This window comes from Rhinoderma darwinii, chromosome 12, assembly GCF_050947455.1.
Source record: "Rhinoderma darwinii isolate aRhiDar2 chromosome 12, aRhiDar2.hap1, whole genome shotgun sequence".
NCBI lineage: Eukaryota > Metazoa > Chordata > Amphibia > Anura > Rhinodermatidae > Rhinoderma > Rhinoderma darwinii.
The window spans coordinates 44,986,212-45,004,028 of NC_134698.1; the positions used below are offsets into that span (position 1 = coordinate 44,986,212).

The window sequence follows — 17,817 nt, forward strand, 5'->3', positions numbered from 1 at the left end:
ACATAAAGAACAATATGTGACCCCCTTAATGGAAGGGTGAGGTATGGGGTTGTTTAGTGGGTGCACAATAGTTTCTCTTTATGATTTATGGTTCTTTAACATGGAAATGTCTGTCTGGTGTCCAATATCGTAAAGTAACAGGACTTTAAACCAACAAAGATATGACCTGATGATCAAATATTCTGAATGATCAAACCGTCATAACAAAGTATATAACCATGTGTCCAAAAAGACCGCGCAAACCAAAATGCACACACTCCTTTTTAATAAGTCTCATAATTTGGTTATTGACACTCAGCCTTTTGCGTCAGGTCTTCGCAATTCCAGATTACATAGCAGTTCTGTGCTATAATCAAGATTTCTAGGCTATGGAGTGCTGGACTCAAATTATATTGCTCTAGAAATTGTAGCAAAGAAGGACGTTAATGGTAAATATGATGGTTAAGATTAGGACTGTCTGAGTCTTGGTACTACCATAATTGTATTTTTATCAATATACACATTTTTTATCACATCTTAATATATTCAGTATTAAAGATGGAAAAAGTCTTAACTGTTGCCTTAAACATGAATTCGCCCTCTAAAACCCCCTCGTGAGTAGTTTTTGTTTTTCTGCTATGCACTGTGTTATCCACATAAGCTCACAGGCCTTCCATCGCAGCAATAATACCAAACATTGCTGCACTCTCGAAAATCATGGAAACCGACCAAAAGTTATTTATAGTACTCCCCCCGTCGCCCGGGGACCAGGCCAATTTAGACTATGTGACAATAGTGGGTTTTTTTCTTCTTCTCAAATCTCTGTGCATTTCCCTGGGTATATGGGATATGTAGGCCAGAGGCAGGATGCTGTTCTAATTATACTGTGTGGCTGCGCTCCTCCAACCTGCTCCTGCACACAGTCGTCGTCGTCTTATATCTAGATGTTTCAATAAATAGACCAAAACTACATGTCTGATATTATTTGTCATTATGCAGTATGTTTTAATATAGCAAATTATTGGCCAGTTGGTTCATGTGGACATTTAACCCCTTCCCGCCCTATGCCGTAATAGTACGTTGAGGTGGGCGGGTCATTCCCGTGAACCATTGTACTATTACCAGTTAGTGATGGTGCGGGCACCTACGTAGTTTTACAGAAGGAGGGAAGCACACTTCGGCACCCACGGGATGCTGCCTGTCATTTTAATACCGACAGTTCTAATATATTGCAGTACAGAAGTATTGCAATGTATTATAGTAGTATTTAGGGGATCACATCTTCAAGTCCCATAGAGGGACTAAGAAAAAAGTTCATTAAAGTTTATAGAAACATTATTATAGGAAAAATGTAACAAAATAAAAAAACAATGTGTTCTAAGGCTACATCAGTTGAAGAATCAACAAATTCTCAGCTCACTGAGTAATCCGGTTACATGGTGCCCATAGAAGTACACGGAGAGGGTAGGGGAGGGCCTTCGGGTCCAGAGAAACTGTATACTATTAGGAGAGTGTGTGATCTGTGGGTGGATGTATGTCCTGATGCTTCTCACCTCTCTGACCGCTTGCTTTTGCCTGTATTTAGGATAAATTGGGCTTAAGAGCCATTTTTACAATTGAGTAATTAATAAAGACTAATAATTTTAATCGTTCTGTCAGGCTGCAACTAACTTTAGACTTTATTGAACGTAACATTTCATCTAATGTGTGTGTGTGTGTGTGTGTGTGTGTGTGTGTGTGTGTGTGAAGTTTATTTCAGTATCTTAGACCACAAAAATAATGCAGAGTCTGCACTATTCTTGCTGTCCAAAAAATTAGAACCCTGACAAAAATCTGAAAAGGCTATTTTACCTGGTGTACCTTTACTGGCATGAAGTAGATTGTCCTGGTTAACAGTACTGAATGCGTTATTGCATGTGTGTGGAGAATTTTAGGTTCAAGGGAATAGGACTAAACTGCAATACCAGACGCAGCCTATGGACAAATGGGGCACTATTTCTGGGGAAAAAATTCGACCCTTTAATGTAGGCAAGCTCTCTAAGGCAGGCCCTGGTACCTCAGATCTTCTTTCACAAACTCTTTTATCACTGCAACAATATGTGTGTCCCCTCATTCATTTTCTCAAACCCCATATGGTGTTTATAGGGAAACTCCGGAGTGGAGATAGAGCGGCTGTATCTTCCATAAGTGCATACTGTAAGATGCCATAATCTGGCACCATGATTATCAGCCTTTAAGTTACTAAATTAACCCTAGACGTCTTTCCTCAGCATGCCATATGAGTGCAAACAGGCTGTGGGCATCATAACAGAGTCTAGATATTTTTTACGGACTTGTAAATGGATTAAATTGCTCACTAGGGAGAGAGTTCATATAAATAATAAAATGAACAATAAAATGAGGGGTTCCGTTGGAGGTTTTTGTCAGGTTAAACCCTCAATGGAAAGGCAAACGGAAACATTAGCTTCCATTTCCCTCGCCATTGATCTCAATGGTGACGGAAACGTTAATAGTTTCCATTGGTAACCGTTGTGACAGGGTTACGTTGTTTTGATGGAACCAATAGCGCAGTCGACTCAATGGAAGGCCAACGCTGATGTGAACAGGCCCTAAGTTCCTCCATAATTGTATGTTTATAGATCCTGCATTTTGATAGTGGGGACCTAGATCCCATGCTGCATGTTGGGCGTCGGGACTCTAAGGCCTTATTCACACACAAGTATTTCACGTCTGTGTGCTGTCTGTTTAAATATCTGACAGCACACTGACCAATGCAATACCATAGGGCTAGTTTTTTTCATGAAGCGTGTGTTTTTTGCGATAAATTCGCCGCATGTCCTATTCTGGTTAGTTTTTGCGGATCAGACTCATCAATTCAAGTCTATGATGCAACACAGACAGTCATATGCATGAAAAATTACTTGGTTTTTGAGTAATGCAAATTGGACATGCTCGTGTGAATAAGGCCTTAGTTTTGTTAGTATAAGGCCATAAAAGTGGCATGAGATCTTTATTAGGATTGATCTGTTAACCCCATTGTATATACATTGGGGTAGATTTACTAATACTGTCCTAAGTATTAGACCGCGGAAACGTAGACAAGCAAAATGTATCAAAGTGGCGCACGCTGTATGATAGGCTCCTCTTGCTAAACTTGCTAGACACTTTTCTCTTCCCTATACTACCTATTTGTTACTTGGCGCCAACATTTTGGCGCATTGTTGGGACACGGTGTTGCATTTTAAGCCATGTCCCATTTCCATAGACCATACCCCATTCACGCTCCCTTGGCGAGCGTGCCAAAAAAGTTCTAAAATAGCTAATATATGTGGCCCACCTTTAACTAGTCAGTCTGCACCATTATTTTTTACACAGGGTTTTATGGTGAAAAAGTCTTTCAATATTCATAACAAAATTAGCGTTGAAAATCTCAATTGCAATCAGTCATTAATTACATTAAAATATCTGATAACTTCCATATTCAGCGGTTGATGAACGATTTCCTGTCTGATTGGTCACTTAAATATATCCGCTCTTTCATTAACCTGTTTTTCTTTTGAGTGGCCACTCTCAGGACTTGAATCCCACGGTGAACAAGTTATTAACAACTGTGTAGAATATTTCAAGGTTTCTGTCGTATTTACAAACAGACATTTCTCTAGAGACATTGCTCTAGAAAAAGAAAAAGGCCACCGCTTTTGTTTTTTTTTCACCTAAGGAGGACCTGTAGCTCTCCTGACATGTCTGTTATAGTAATTTTAATTTCTCATCAAATAATTATTTCCTTACAATTTTTCATTGTTCCGTCACTCTGTTGTTCCTCCTGGAAATGTATTAATGAATTAACAACTGGGTGCAATCATTCACCTTGAGAATGGGTCATGTCCCTATACTGTCAAATTAGTGCTGACGGTTTGCGACCGTGTAGAGACAACCCCAATTAATGAGGGGAATGGTAACACCCAGTTGCCAATTTATTCATCAATTTTTAGGAGGAACCACACAATGCGGAGTTCTTATGCTCCAGAATTCTTATTTCATGGAGAATCCAAGCGACTATTTAAACAGAATAACAAGTATTTACTAAAACGGAAATGTCAGGAGAGCTGAAAGGTCTTCAAGGAAATGAGTTCTTCGATCTGTTTGATGGCTGTTTTTTTTTTTGTTTTTTTTAAGAGGATTTTTGTGATGTTAATGGAAGAACAGTTTAAAAAAAATCTCAGGATATCAGATTCATAGGGGACAAAATCAATGTTTGGTTGGCTACACCTGGTTGAAGTTCTTCAAATATCCAACCATCTTGGGTGTGCCAGGACATCAGGGTTGACTTTATTAGAAGGTTCCTAATAATGTACCTGATAATCCATCTTCATGAAATATATAGAGGTGTGTTTATGTATCCTGAAACAATAGACAACACCATAACCAAGAATATATAAAAGTAAGGCTTTGTTCACATCTGCGTCAGGACTCCGTTCATGGGTTCCATCAGAGCATTCCGTCAGGAGAACCCATGAACGGAGTCCTGACTGAAACAAATGGAAACCATGATTTCAATGGTGACGGATCCGGTATAAATGGTTTTCTGTTTGTCACCATTGTTTAAGGGTTCCGATGTTTTGACGGAATCAATATCGTTGTCTTCTGCGCTATTCATTCTGTCAAAACGACGGAACCCAATGATGATGTACCTAGCTCACATGCAGTAAGAATAACCAATGTGCCATCTCTTAGCAAGAGAAGATGCTATATTTTGGTACCTTACACCACACATGACTTATATAGGTCCCAGTGTATTTGGAAAACATCTGTACGATGCGTGGACTATATGGACCTCTTGGTGTTAGTCTTCTGCTGTTATTTTAAACATAATCTTCTGGGGAAAGATCACACATACCAGTACGATAACTGAATTAGAGCCCGTAGATACCAGTATGCCCACCGCGGCTTCTAAGGCTACTTGAATAGGACACGTAGGCTTACCATCACAACATCTGCTTTACCCATCGTCGCTCATTAAACTTTAAATGAACCTCTCATGTATTTTGGTGAGCACAGGGAGCAAAATCAGATCTCCAAATCCTCTTCTGTATTCTGCGTATTGCAGGGAAGTAGGGCAGAATGTAGGGCATCTTCTAATTTGAGAGGAAATACTTGCAGAGAATAGCTGAGAGCCAGCGAGAAAGCAGATGGAGGCAGGGGAGGCCTGAAAAGATCATCTGCTGGTGAGGTTGCAGACTCATCCACTAAAAGTAATTTAAAGCTTCACATAAATATTAGCGCCTCCTTGTGCATGGTTTGCTAAAGAAAAATGGTTATTTAGAAATATTTGGACACAAATATAATGTATTATGAAGCCTACTCCGTCATCTCAACACACGGACTTCTGGGGGGGGGGGGGGGGCACACCTCAAAAAATCATCCTAGCAGAACAGATTGAAACTGATGTAAAAATGAATATTTATCGAAATCACCTTAAAGGAGTTGGATCAATGGGATAAGTTCATTTATATTGTGATTATATATATATTTTCTACAGCATGTATCTAAAAATAAAGAAAATTCAATTATAAGAATGAGGATTAGAATATAGTTACTATATCTGTTGGGCAATCGGTGATTCAATACCAGTATATGTAATAAAAGGGGTTGGTCAGTATTAGAAAGACATCTTTCTTCCAGAAATAGCGCGATGCCGGCCCCTGGGTTGTGTGTGGTATTGCAGCTTGGCTCAATTGAAGTGAACAAGGCTGAGCTGCCTGACCAAACACAACCCGTGGATAGGTGTGGTACTGGTTTTTTTTGGAAGAAAGCCGTTTCAAATCCTGGACATCCATATAGGCACACACTTGTATTGGGGTGTCCAAATTTGGGGAATTCTGGTCACTGCTTTGCTCATCTGGCCAATAAGTTCGATAATTTCTAACCCCATTGTAGCTGGATGTAACATCTGGAATATGTGTACTCTCAGGTTGCTAGTGGTTATTAGAAAAAATGATGTTTGCATACAGATGTAATCGTACAGGGAGCTACAGGGGAAAACACAGGATTCTTAGTTTCCAAGTGCGTTGGTGCCCACATCGGAGGCAGCAAAATGCTCCTGATGATATAGACTTTGCCATACATGACATCATACACTTTGACATGGGGTTAGTGTTCTTGTTTTACTACCTAATATCTTTTGTGGACTAAGATGAAGAAGGATAATGACATACATGGTGGTTATCTAGTATTCCTGGGGGTCTATGGTGCTTTAGTGGTTAACACTCTTGTGAATTTTTCTGGATGTCTTTTTTGCATAATCTTGACTCACAAATGTGTAGATACCATTTATTATAATCTGGATGGATAGAGTACACCGGTGCACGGTGTCCTTATTCTACTGGATCACCATACTGTTTTATTGCTACCACTTTGCATTTGTCCATTACTTGCACGGTAATGTTGAAACGTCAGTGTTCGCTTCCAATGCTGGGACCAACCATAGTCAGATTGCCGACAAAAGCTGGACAGAAAAGCCCCTGCTGTTGTGTGCAGTCTCCAAGTATTAGCAGGCAGCATGGGACTGATGGTGATGAAATTCCCCTCTGTAGTAAGGACACCGCATACATTTTCACGCTGGCTCCTTGTCAGTTCAAGGGACACGAGGGACAGCCAGCAAGAGAATCTGATGGCACAAATTGTTTTGGAAGCAGACCATTCATTTCTACAGCATAGATGCATAATTCAGTTGTGACAACTGCAGTTTATGTGGGTCAGTATAGCACAGATGTAGAAGTATAAGCTTCGTGTAGAGTGAAGTATATGGACCTGCGTAGTACAGCATGAGATAACACTATGTAATGTATGCCTGTGCGCGGGACAAATACAAGTAATAAAATAGTGACAAATGAATCTTAGTGTTCTGTGATCTGGATATTGACGGATTCTACATAATGTCAACCTGCAAAATTGTTAATACATGTGTAATCTGCTAAATTAATCCACTGTCATAATTCTATAAGTGAGAAGGGAAATCGGGCCCTGTTTTTTACAATAAAGGCTGCTCCTCATGTAAATACATAACATGAAGTTGGACTCCCACATTAGGTATATAGTTTTGTCTGATTTCCATTTTCTTTGCAGAAATAATAGCGTGGTCAACTGCGCTAATTTTTCCGCTAAAAAAACCATAAACCTTACGGAACAGAAACAAACAGAAATCAATTGCAACAGAATCATTACCATTGAAATCAAAGGTAATACAAACGGAAGCTATAGTTTCCATTTGGCTTTCTGTTCATGGGTTCCTCAGACGGAAAGGTCTGACGGAACCCATGAACGGAAGGGTGACGCTGATGTGAACAGGCCCATAAGATTTGTGGGGTGCAAGATTGTCTTCATTTATTTAGCAATACAGTTTGTAGTGTCTTCATAATTATAATTTCAGTCCTGAACCAGGCATTAGCAAAAGTGTAAGTGGCAAAACTTGTTGTGATAACTATTCTTATCCTCGGTAAAGAGTAAAGTAACTACTCCAAAGATTGGACAGTCTTTCTGGGCCACATTTGGGGTATGTTAAAGAGAATCTGTCAGGTGGAGCATGCTGGGAATCTAATCTGCAGGAGGGGCTGAGCAGATTGATATATAGTTTTGCGGGAAAAGGTTCAGGATAACTTGTAATTGATTTTTATCCATTTTAAAGGCCCTTTTACACTGGCCAATTATCGGGCAAACGAGCATTCACAGAGTGCTCGTTCCCAATAACTGCCCTGGGCAACGATCAGCCGATGAACGAGCAAATGCTCGTTCATCGGCTTATCGTATCGTTTTAAATACTGAAACTATTCTCGTTGTCGGCAGCCCATTTCCTTGAGTAAACAGGGAGACGTGCTGCCGACATGATAATAATGTATGGGGACGAGTGATCGTAGTAACGAGTGCTCGTCCCCATACTAGCGCCGATCAATGAGCTGTCTTGTTGATCGGCACTCGTTTACACGGCCCACGTCGGGTCGTGTAATACCAGCTTTACTGTGGGCTACTGTCCAGTGGGCGGTCCTAATCCGGGATTGACAGCTGCATTAGTGTGTGTGCTGAAATAGCTGCTAATTACGGCGTAGGACCGCCCACTGGAATCTTTAGCCCATAGTTCGCAGGCATTTAAATAAAAAAAAAATAGAAGTTGTCCTGAACCCTTTCCCACAAATCGAAGTGCTGCCCACAGATGGGACTGCATTTTTGACAAATTCCCTTTAAGCACTGGTAGGAGCATTAAAAAAAAATTATACTCCTCTCCTCTGTGCTCCTCTTCCAGCCCCAGGCATCAGAAGAGCGGAGGCGGGCAGACGCTAGTGAGTGATGATACCAGCTGCGATCTCCGGCTCGATTTGCTTACACTGTGTGGACATCTAGTTACAGGCATCAGCACAGTGTAGGGAGTGTCCCAGACTGCCGATTCCCCCTTAGTAGTGCCAATGCTGGAAAGTAGTAGTCTCTAGTCACTGCAGTTACAGGGATCGTCTTTCTCACCGGACAACCGCTATAATGTGCAAACTCACAAAATCTGGCACTAAGCCCACTACTGCTGGTCCAATGTTTTTTTTCTCTAATATTCCTTAGAGTTTTGGAATGAAACCTTGTACATTTGGTGTATAATAAAGTGAGCATGAAGTGTTGAAAATGATATGACTGTTCTCGAACACTTATGGGATGCTACAATATTTTGGGTAAGAAATGGGTTAAATCCAAGAGTTTGTCTAATTGCAGTGTTTCATTAGCAGAGCATCTCAAGCGCTCAAAGCTTTTCTGTTTTATTAATTGGAAAATTGATCCAGTAAAACCATGGGGACAGTTTCAAGCACTTACCCACAAAGTGCTGCTCTCATCCACTGCAATGGGTCTGTTTAACCTTATGGTGATTTCTATAGGCACCGCTCAGCATCGCCATCCTTTAGTAGCCAGTCTGTTAACTGAAGATTACAAAATACTAAATGCTGCCAGAACGGGTTTTCATGTCTTGGATAATTTCCTTTTTCGTCTGCAGGACAGGTTTGGACTGGACTCTCTTGTGTTTGAGCTTCTGTAGAAATGTTATAGAATATACAAAGTCATCACAGATGTTTCTAGGACTGGGATCAGATTTATGTTACAATAAGAGATATAGGACATACACACATGTACTGTATAAGTGGTTGGGTGTTCAGATGTTACTGTAGGTAAACGACAAACCATCGAACTGTAGAATTAGAATTGCAATCGATTCCATGAAGTAACCTCTATGCAAACTTGATGGACTAAAAATGGCTACATTCCTTAGAAACAAAGTATCACTGGGGATGATGTATTTACTATGGGAATAATTGATTCATCCAGATTTGTCTCCGTCTTCAGAGATACAGGCTTAACCAGGGTGTACATACTATAGAGGTAGATCATGCGGCCGCAATGGGCCCTTAGAGGGAGAGGGCCCAGCCCCGTTTTGTCCCATCCCCTTTTTCTTCTAGGTAGTGATAACCTTTGTAGTACTTTGCTCTCTACAGGCACTGCATTATTAGCAAAAATGGGGTGGGAAATGTGTCCAAGGGTCATGGAAAGGGATAGAAGGGAAGTAGATGCCCGGTCCTATGTGGCTAAACACGGCACCGTAATGGATGGGGAGCTTTTACCCTTTATTTTATGTACGCCACCGTTAATAAGGATTATACTGGCAGTGTGTGCATCTGTATATAAATAGGGGGGCATCATTCAATAACTGGCCATTCATGGGCCTTCTAATACCTAGAGCTCCTAGGCAGATACCAAGATTGCTGGTCCATTCCTTTCAGGGCAGAGTACGCAGAAGATTGTGGATCATTACACCCAGTATTTTGTCGTCCTTTGAACAATCCGTGAGAAGTTAGATCAGATCTTCGGTGCCCTTACAAGTTACAGAAAGTCAAGTGGCAATGCCCTAATGCTGTATGTAGTGGTCACAATAATACTGAACATCTGATGGACCACAATATATGTGTCCAGCATTTTCTATTATCCTAGCTTGTCAGTGACCGCGTACAGAAATCCATCTAACTACATTTAACATGAGTTGACCACCACAATCCTACAACATAATTTCCCCAGAGGAAGCTCAAGTATATTCGGAAATAATGGTGGGTCTATAAATATGCCAGTTGGTGTCAATATTTGTTTTTTTCAGTCTTTGTCGAGGCTTGTTCATATTTTGCCCTTCCCTCTTATAGGGAACCTCACTGTTGTGTAATGGGATTATATTGTAGTGATTCAGTTTCACCATATTGAAACCGTTTTTGTCCACAGTTATTCAAAAAGGTAAAAGCGAGGGGGTCAGGGGTGCTCTCCCCCGCACAGATGGACTGAGAAATAAGGCTGAACAAGGCTGGTGTCAGGGAGATAAGGAACAACCCTTCATTTCTAATAGCTCTGATGATTGCTCAGAATAGAACAGCTGTCTCCTCTCGTTCTGCAGCTTAAACTAAGGCCCTGGAACTCCCTATGGTTTTACATTCCACAGCAGGCTACAGAACCTACAAATATAGGACAGATCATCCAGAACGGAGGGAGAACCATTAACTCTTCTCCTCACTACAGGAGCGTTGCAGTTTTGGCCGTGATTTTTTTTTAATATGTGTATATATATATATATATATTTTTGTTTAGAACGCACTGGTGCCCTTCTTCAGTTTGCATGTCATGGGTCACACTTTCGGGTGCCCATATACTGATCATATACTGTATAACAGAATGTATTGGTTAAATGTGGAGGGGCTCGGACCACATGCACGCGAGATATGGAGGCACAAAGACTACAGTTGGTGTCCGCGATCCATCCAGCAGAAAGAAAAGGTCCATGAGGCAACATATGATGGAACATGCTGTGATTTTTTTATTTTATTTTTTTCTCCTAGAAGTGGGGAAAAAAACTGTTAACACGAGGCACAGAAAGGTGCAGCATGAGCCCATGAGATATTAGGACCATAAATATGCTTGTCTGCAGTAGCAATACATGCTTTGTACTTTTTTCTAAAAAGAAAAATCATAACGGATACATCAATGGATCCTATTAATTTCTATAGGACTTCAACTGCTGGGGAAGCTCATCTGCAGAGCAAAAAAAAAAAAAGTATCGCTTGACCGCTGCTGTCCTGAAGCCTTACCCTAGCAAGGAGGATAATAGTCGCACCACGTTCCAACCAATAGAAGGAAATATTCTCTGGCAGGCCGTGAATTGATGGCCTTCGATGAACACCCTACGAGCAGCTGAAACTTGGTTGTCATGGTGACGGCCAGGTTCCAGCGGCATGAAAGCGAAATAAAATATTTAGTTCCCGGTCACTCAATTGGATATACACAATGCTCCGTCGGCTGGTTGCCATGGAAACTGGTGGTGTCATGATGATGTCACAGTATTTCATTTTAATCAAGGCAGGCAGAGAAGATTCGAGACTGAGAAACTATTACAAAGGGTTCTGTCAATCCGCATCTCGCCTAGTCACCCAGACTAAGCATCTCTGAGCATCCTACACGATTGTTTTTTCCTGCCCAGCCCTGGTCGCATGTGCCCTTTCACCTTCTCTCTAAACTGGTGAAAAGGGGTTCACTTAACAGCTCAGAAAAAAGCAAATGACGTAATGAGTAAATATATATAATATATAAGATCTATATATTTGCCAATAGATTGCAGCTTTCTAAAAGGGGAAATGTCCTTGTCAGAGTCATAAAGGAGCGAGAATCCTAAAATTCCCTTTAAAATTGGATTCTATCATTTATATGTATTCTATCTCCCTCTAGTGGTGAGACGATGAAATAGCTAGATTATACATTTTCCATGAGCTAATTTTATACTGGAAGTAAATAGTTCTAGGAACCAGACTGGTTAGACAGAAACGTAGTAAAACTTGTAGCCTTTAGTAACTGCTGTGCATGTGTTATGTCTGGAGACGAGCAATTCTCAAAAATTATCTTCTGCGTTGATTCCCCACATTCCGTATTCTGTGATTTATGCCTCAGGTTGGGACGGAAAGATACCTGTATGAACATCTGTCAAGTACACGGCACTGCAGTTTATGGATAAGATCTGAACAACACACAACGCTGATTTGTTTTCCATTAGTTTTATGCGTAAGAGCAAATCAACATAACTATTTAGCTTTTCAGTAACGTTTAACCGCGTATTTAGTAAAAGTGCATTCACTTTACTTCAATGAGCGTTAGTAATGACTTATTCATATGTATCGTGATGTCATCTCTTTAATCTGTGTCCTAGTATTCATCCCACATGTATGTATGTTAAATCGCACTAAAAAAAATCCCCCCCTCACGATCCGGGATTATTAAGGCATTTGGCAGATTATAGCAGCAGGAATCAAAGCATAAAAAGGAATTTAAATCCTGCCGTGCATCTGCACTGTGACACGTTAACCCATTTACTGCCAGACAATCTGATTTTTTTTCAGGAGCAGTTTACAGTAATGTAGCTTCTCAGGTTCTTCCATCTGACATTTTGAGTGTAACCAAACTACTTGTCTATCCTTGTTCTTATAATACAGAAACATCCGATAGGCCAAAGACACATGTGCGAAGATCACATTGGGGAAGTCTATGATCTCAGATCCACCGCTGATAATCCAATAGCTATCAGATCCCATTACAAGGTTTACCTCATCTTCTCTAAATAAGGATCCGCTGGTTATAAACTGATCACTGAGGGTCTGACATCTGAAACCCTCAACTGTTCTCACCAGGGAAAGCTGTGGGAAGTCGCACACTTCCCCTGCAGAACTGCTGCCAGAGAAATATGGTATTAATACATGGCAGCCATTAAAATGTAAGGGCGGCAGTGTAATAAGTAGCTCTCTGCTGGGCTAATAAAGGGGGCTCCCATGCAGGTCACGCTACGCTATGATGTCCATTTTGGGACAACCCCTATAATGTCCGATTCAAGAAATGTTTGTGTATATAAAAAAGACTAGGCTGACGGAATACTACATGGATTTGAAATGCACATCCTGCATACGACCTATATTAGATGCTGCGCGGTGCAGCAGCCGGTCTGAACAGATTCTAGTTTAATACTTTTGGAGAAAGATCATTTTACAATTGGTGATCTCCTGGTTTCCAGTCTTCAGAGACACACCGCGGTTTAGGTGATGTTTTTCACTGCAGTTTCTGCGCCTTTTCCCCCGGGTCGGGGCATTTTTTTCAAACGCATCATGCTCTTGGTATGAGATTTTCAAAACTGCCGCCAAAAACACTTGTTCTAAAACGGTTGAAACGCAAAAGCCCCTCTTCCCCTGTTCTGTACAGAAACACTGCCGGAAATGTGCTAATCTGTGGTCCGGTTCATGGCATAGTCCTACGAACAATGGGTCTGTAGGGTGGTGTATGTATATAAATGTGTACAGATCATTGAGAAACAAGTGCAGTATATAACTCAGAAACAAGTGGAGTGAAGCAGGCTTCCATATATATATATATATTATACCAGATCGTACTAAAATATCCACTATGAAAACTTTACATTGCTTAATAATGCTTTATCAGAAGTAGTGTCATAGTTATTGTTAATATAATCGCTAACCGTTAACAAATATGGTTGAACTTTATCAAACGTGCTACTATTGGCATAGTCTAAGGAAAACCGGCATGAATGAGCGTCCCACTGTACCACTACTATACGATGCAGCTTCACTTTACGAATCCATTAACACCTGATTGCCGAGAAAACGTTAAAAAGTGTTTCAACTTGGGTTAGATACAGGATCTCACAGGATAGATGTCTTCTTTATCTTTTACCCTGAAGATCCCTTCTCATGCAGATGATGGTGTCTGGGGGGGTTGGGGGTACAAGATAAAAGCAGTTTTCATCCCGTGACAGGCGCACACCAGCAATTAGCCACTCTCCACAATTAGCACATTTCATTTGCCTGCTAATTATTACAATTAGGACTCGTAGTCTTTAAGTGGTTGGGGCAACACATTAAGATTTCATTCTATTTATTATAAAGACACAGTATTTGCACCTATGAGCTCTCCGGCACGTTGCATCTGGAGCCAGTCACTTTTCAGCTGCTACTGAGGCAGAGCGCCATCCTTCTACTTTGACTGGAATTTACTTGGGGTGTTCATGATTGGGACTGCAATTAAGACGTGCAATTAAAGTCCTTTTTCTCCGGGCAATACACGTGCATTACAAAAAGTGGTATTCAAAGCTGCCTGAAAAGCAGTAGTCAAATAATCCTAAAATAGTGGGTTCTCGGGGTTTTGACATTATTAGCTAGAATACAGTGTATCATGAAATCAACTTTCTCATTTATCTCATTGACAATATAACCCGATTTTTGCTTTTCGCTACTATCTGGTGCTGTTCTATTCAGTGGTACTGGGTCCCATCCATGAAGTGTCATAGTCCACTCAAAATGATCATGACTTTGATCATGCGGTCGTGTGTGTAAATGACCAGTCCCATCGCCTGCTGTCAATGTTAACTTCATGTCTCCTGCTGTTCTGCTTAATATGCATTAAAGGGAAGCAGTTAGGTAGAGAGTAGAACATAAGACACGGATTCTTGCATAGTGCAGTCTTGTAGGTTCACATGAGGCAACGCGTTTTGTTTTTTTTAATTTTGCTTATATAGCATCAATGCAGCAGCGCGGTACATGGATTGTTACGATCATCCATCCATGTTCCCAGTGGAGCTTACAATCTAACTCCTCCATCTTACACATACACACCAGGGCCAATTTTATGGGAATCAATTTCACCTATCCGTATGAGTAGGAGGAAACTCAAGTACCTGGAAGAAATCCACAAAAACACAAGAAGAAAATGCAAACCCAAAGAAAATGTTGCCCTATAAAAATTCAAGCAGGGACATACATGGAAGAAAAGGGGGTTCAAATGGAGGATTCTCCTCCTGGTCCCCTCATGTACTGTAGCTCTTGTTTGCCCACCCTCCATTTTTTGACCCATGTTGGAGAGAAAGTGGTATGAGATCCCCTGCACTCTTTGCTAATGGGGAGCTTTAAAAAATATCACGCTATCCGTTGGGGAAGGATATCCGTGTTAGAGGGTCTCCTAGTAGCTCCAGTCCTGCCTCTGTGGTATCTACACCCATGGATTGAAGATCACCAACAAAACCAATAAGGTTGTGTTAACTGACCTTACCTAAGCATTGTTTTAGTTGTTTATTAGTATCGTACAGCTCTGTTAATTGAAGGGTCTATAAAAGCATTGTGTGGACGGTTGGTGGATATTACATTCTGTTTGATGTGCCTTCTTTTGTTCATTTTGTAACATCTACATTGCGGGACTTCATATGTGAATTTGGCATAACAGCAGGAGGAGCATGTAGTGTCTCCACTGGTGAATATTCAGTCTCCCAGATTTATACTTTGGTTCGGGAAGTACTTTATAGAGGGTTTTTTTTTTCTCTTGGCTTTATGTGCGCACTTCTCAGCAGCATTTTAATACACCGCTCCGTCCTGTCAGCTCAGTGATGATGATGAAGGACCCTGCTGTTCTTTTTAGACACTAATGAAGGCTGAAAGCTTTTAAACATGACAACATTTTCCCCGAGTTTGTTGATTTACAGGTTTTCTTTTTATTACCAATGGTAACCACAGCTCTGGCAGCGTGGCAGGCGTGCGGATCACCACTGAGAATTGCTATGCCACTTTATGGCGGCAAAAAGCACTAAAATAAGGGGAGATAATTCTTCTACTCGCTGACTGTTTTCCAGCAAAAGATATTGATGGCGTTGGTCTTTCTAAAACTCAGTGTGTACATATATCCAGAATATCCAACCTACAGGTATTCGTTGGAGCGATTTTTTTTCTTTTTCGGTACGAAGAAGCTTTGTACAGAATTATTTCTGGCCTGGTGCTGCTTCATAGTTAGCATTGTCACAGGCTACACACAACGTTACAGAGCGGGGGTTGTCCACCTTCTCCCCCCAATGTTTATTAAAAATTCTATTCGATTTTATTTTGCCTTGTTTATGTACAGTATGCGGTATTTGACCAATTTGCTTGCCCTATGGTTCTTTATAGCTATGGAAGAAAATCACATTCGTAATAGCTTGGTTTATATGGCTTACAAATAAAATGTATCTGAACTCCATTGATTTTCTTACTTGAAGATATCATGAATAAAATCACCTTTACTTGTGGTTTACGGAGGCCATGGTTAAGGATTCAATTTTCATATTGATAAAGTATACTTTTTCTGTCTTGAGCTTGTGTGGAATGAGATTTATAATATGAACCGCTATCGCTTCACAGGTACCACAGAGCGGGTCTGTCTAATCCAGGGCACCGTAGAAGCTCTCAATGCTGTCCATGGATTCATTGCAGAGAAAATTCGAGAAATGCCACAGAACGTGGCCAAGACGGAACCGGTCAGCATCCTGCAACCACAGACTACGGTTAATCCTGATCGTATCAAACAAGTATGTGTCTAAAATCCAGTGAGAGTTTTTTTCAGTGCTATTGACGTTGATATCACAAAATTGCCCTCAGGTCCCTAAAATGGATGAAATTATGAACATTGCATGTACAGTACCAGTTAAGTAATTTACTTCATAGAACTCATAAAGAAATAATTGAAATGTAACACACCACTAACTATACGTACATGATCCAGTGGGACGTTCCAGTTCTGAATTTTCAGGTTAATAGCAGAAGGATATTATATGCCTAAATCTCAGTGTTATCCAGTCCTGAATAGATAGTTCTGCAGTGCCATGCACAGCCACACCATAACTCATGGTGCTGATTCATGGGGACCCGGGAGCCGGACCCACACCGATCGCTTATCAATGGCCTATCCTAAGAATAAGCCTTCAACTAAAAGTCCCGGGCAGTCTTTTTTTTAGTATTTTGCTTCTTTTTTGTCTCTCTTCAATAGTCTTCTCAAATAATTATCACAGAAAGTACTTAGCTGTGCCATTTGACCCGGCAAGGGAAGCAATAAATATGCCATGAACACAGAATTGTCAACTGTTAACAAGACTGACATGAAATACACCTGACTGCGCAAGAATGACATGAGGTTGATACCATATTGTTTCACAGTAACAACTACTGACATCACTTGGTGCCAAAGCTAGCACCGGCGCATATCTGTTCATTTTAAATTGTACATTTTGGAGGACACATTCGATTTATTTCCATCTATTTATATGCAATGATAATTTTTGAGTGAACCCTTCCCTCATCCCTTAATTGTCTCACTGGAGTCACTTGAAGGCCCTTTTACACGAGCCAATGATCGGGCAAAGGAGTGCTCATATGAACGCTCGTTTCCGATTATTGTCTTGTGTACACAGGGTAACGATCTGCCAATGAACGAGCAAACGCTTGTTCATTGGCTGATGGTATTGTTTATGCAACATGAAATATTATCGTTGTCGGTAGCACATCTCCCAGGGAGATGTGCTGCCGACATGATGGAAATGGACATAATGGAAATGCATGGTCGAGTCGTAACGATTGCTCGTCCCTATAAATTACTGATCGTAGCTCCTTGTGATCGGCGCTCGTTTTTACGGCCCAAATTGGCCAGTGTAAAAGGACCCTTCGTGAATACTGTAATTTACATTTTAAGAGTTCTGCATTTATTTTATGTGAACAAACATTTTTCTAAAGGTCTTGTTTTTATCTAAGTAAAACAATAAGAAGAGTATTTAATTAATCCTAAAATTATGTGTGACATGGTTAAACTATGTGACCCTGGTTGCCTTATTGTGTTACCCCCCCCCCCTCCTTCTATTCACGAAATACTTTTCCAGATACCCTTGGAAAATAAGCTTGCTATTTTTTGGGAAAGGACATTTCCTATTGTCTC

The 17,817-nt window shown here is 40.7% G+C and overlaps 1 protein-coding gene and 1 long non-coding RNA gene across 7 annotated transcripts in view; one reads left to right on the plus strand and one right to left on the minus strand.

Annotated features, from left to right (window-relative positions):
- NOVA1 (NOVA alternative splicing regulator 1) overlaps positions 1-17,817 on the plus strand; it is a 57,980-nt gene that overhangs the window by 33,707 nt on the left and 6,456 nt on the right. For all 6 annotated transcript variants that reach the window (XM_075843758.1, XM_075843759.1, XM_075843756.1 and 3 more), the window contains one exon: positions 16,254-16,420. In XM_075843758.1, coding sequence (XP_075699873.1) covers positions 16,254-16,420 — 167 coding nt within the window. The remainder of the gene's footprint in view (positions 1-16,253; positions 16,421-17,817) is intronic.
- Positions 8,713-17,817, minus strand: part of LOC142664595 (uncharacterized) — a 50,366-nt gene continuing 41,261 nt past the window's right edge. Inside the window, exon 2 of the long non-coding RNA XR_012851329.1 lies at positions 8,713-9,040. This is a non-coding gene — a long non-coding RNA (uncharacterized LOC142664595). The remainder of the gene's footprint in view (positions 9,041-17,817) is intronic.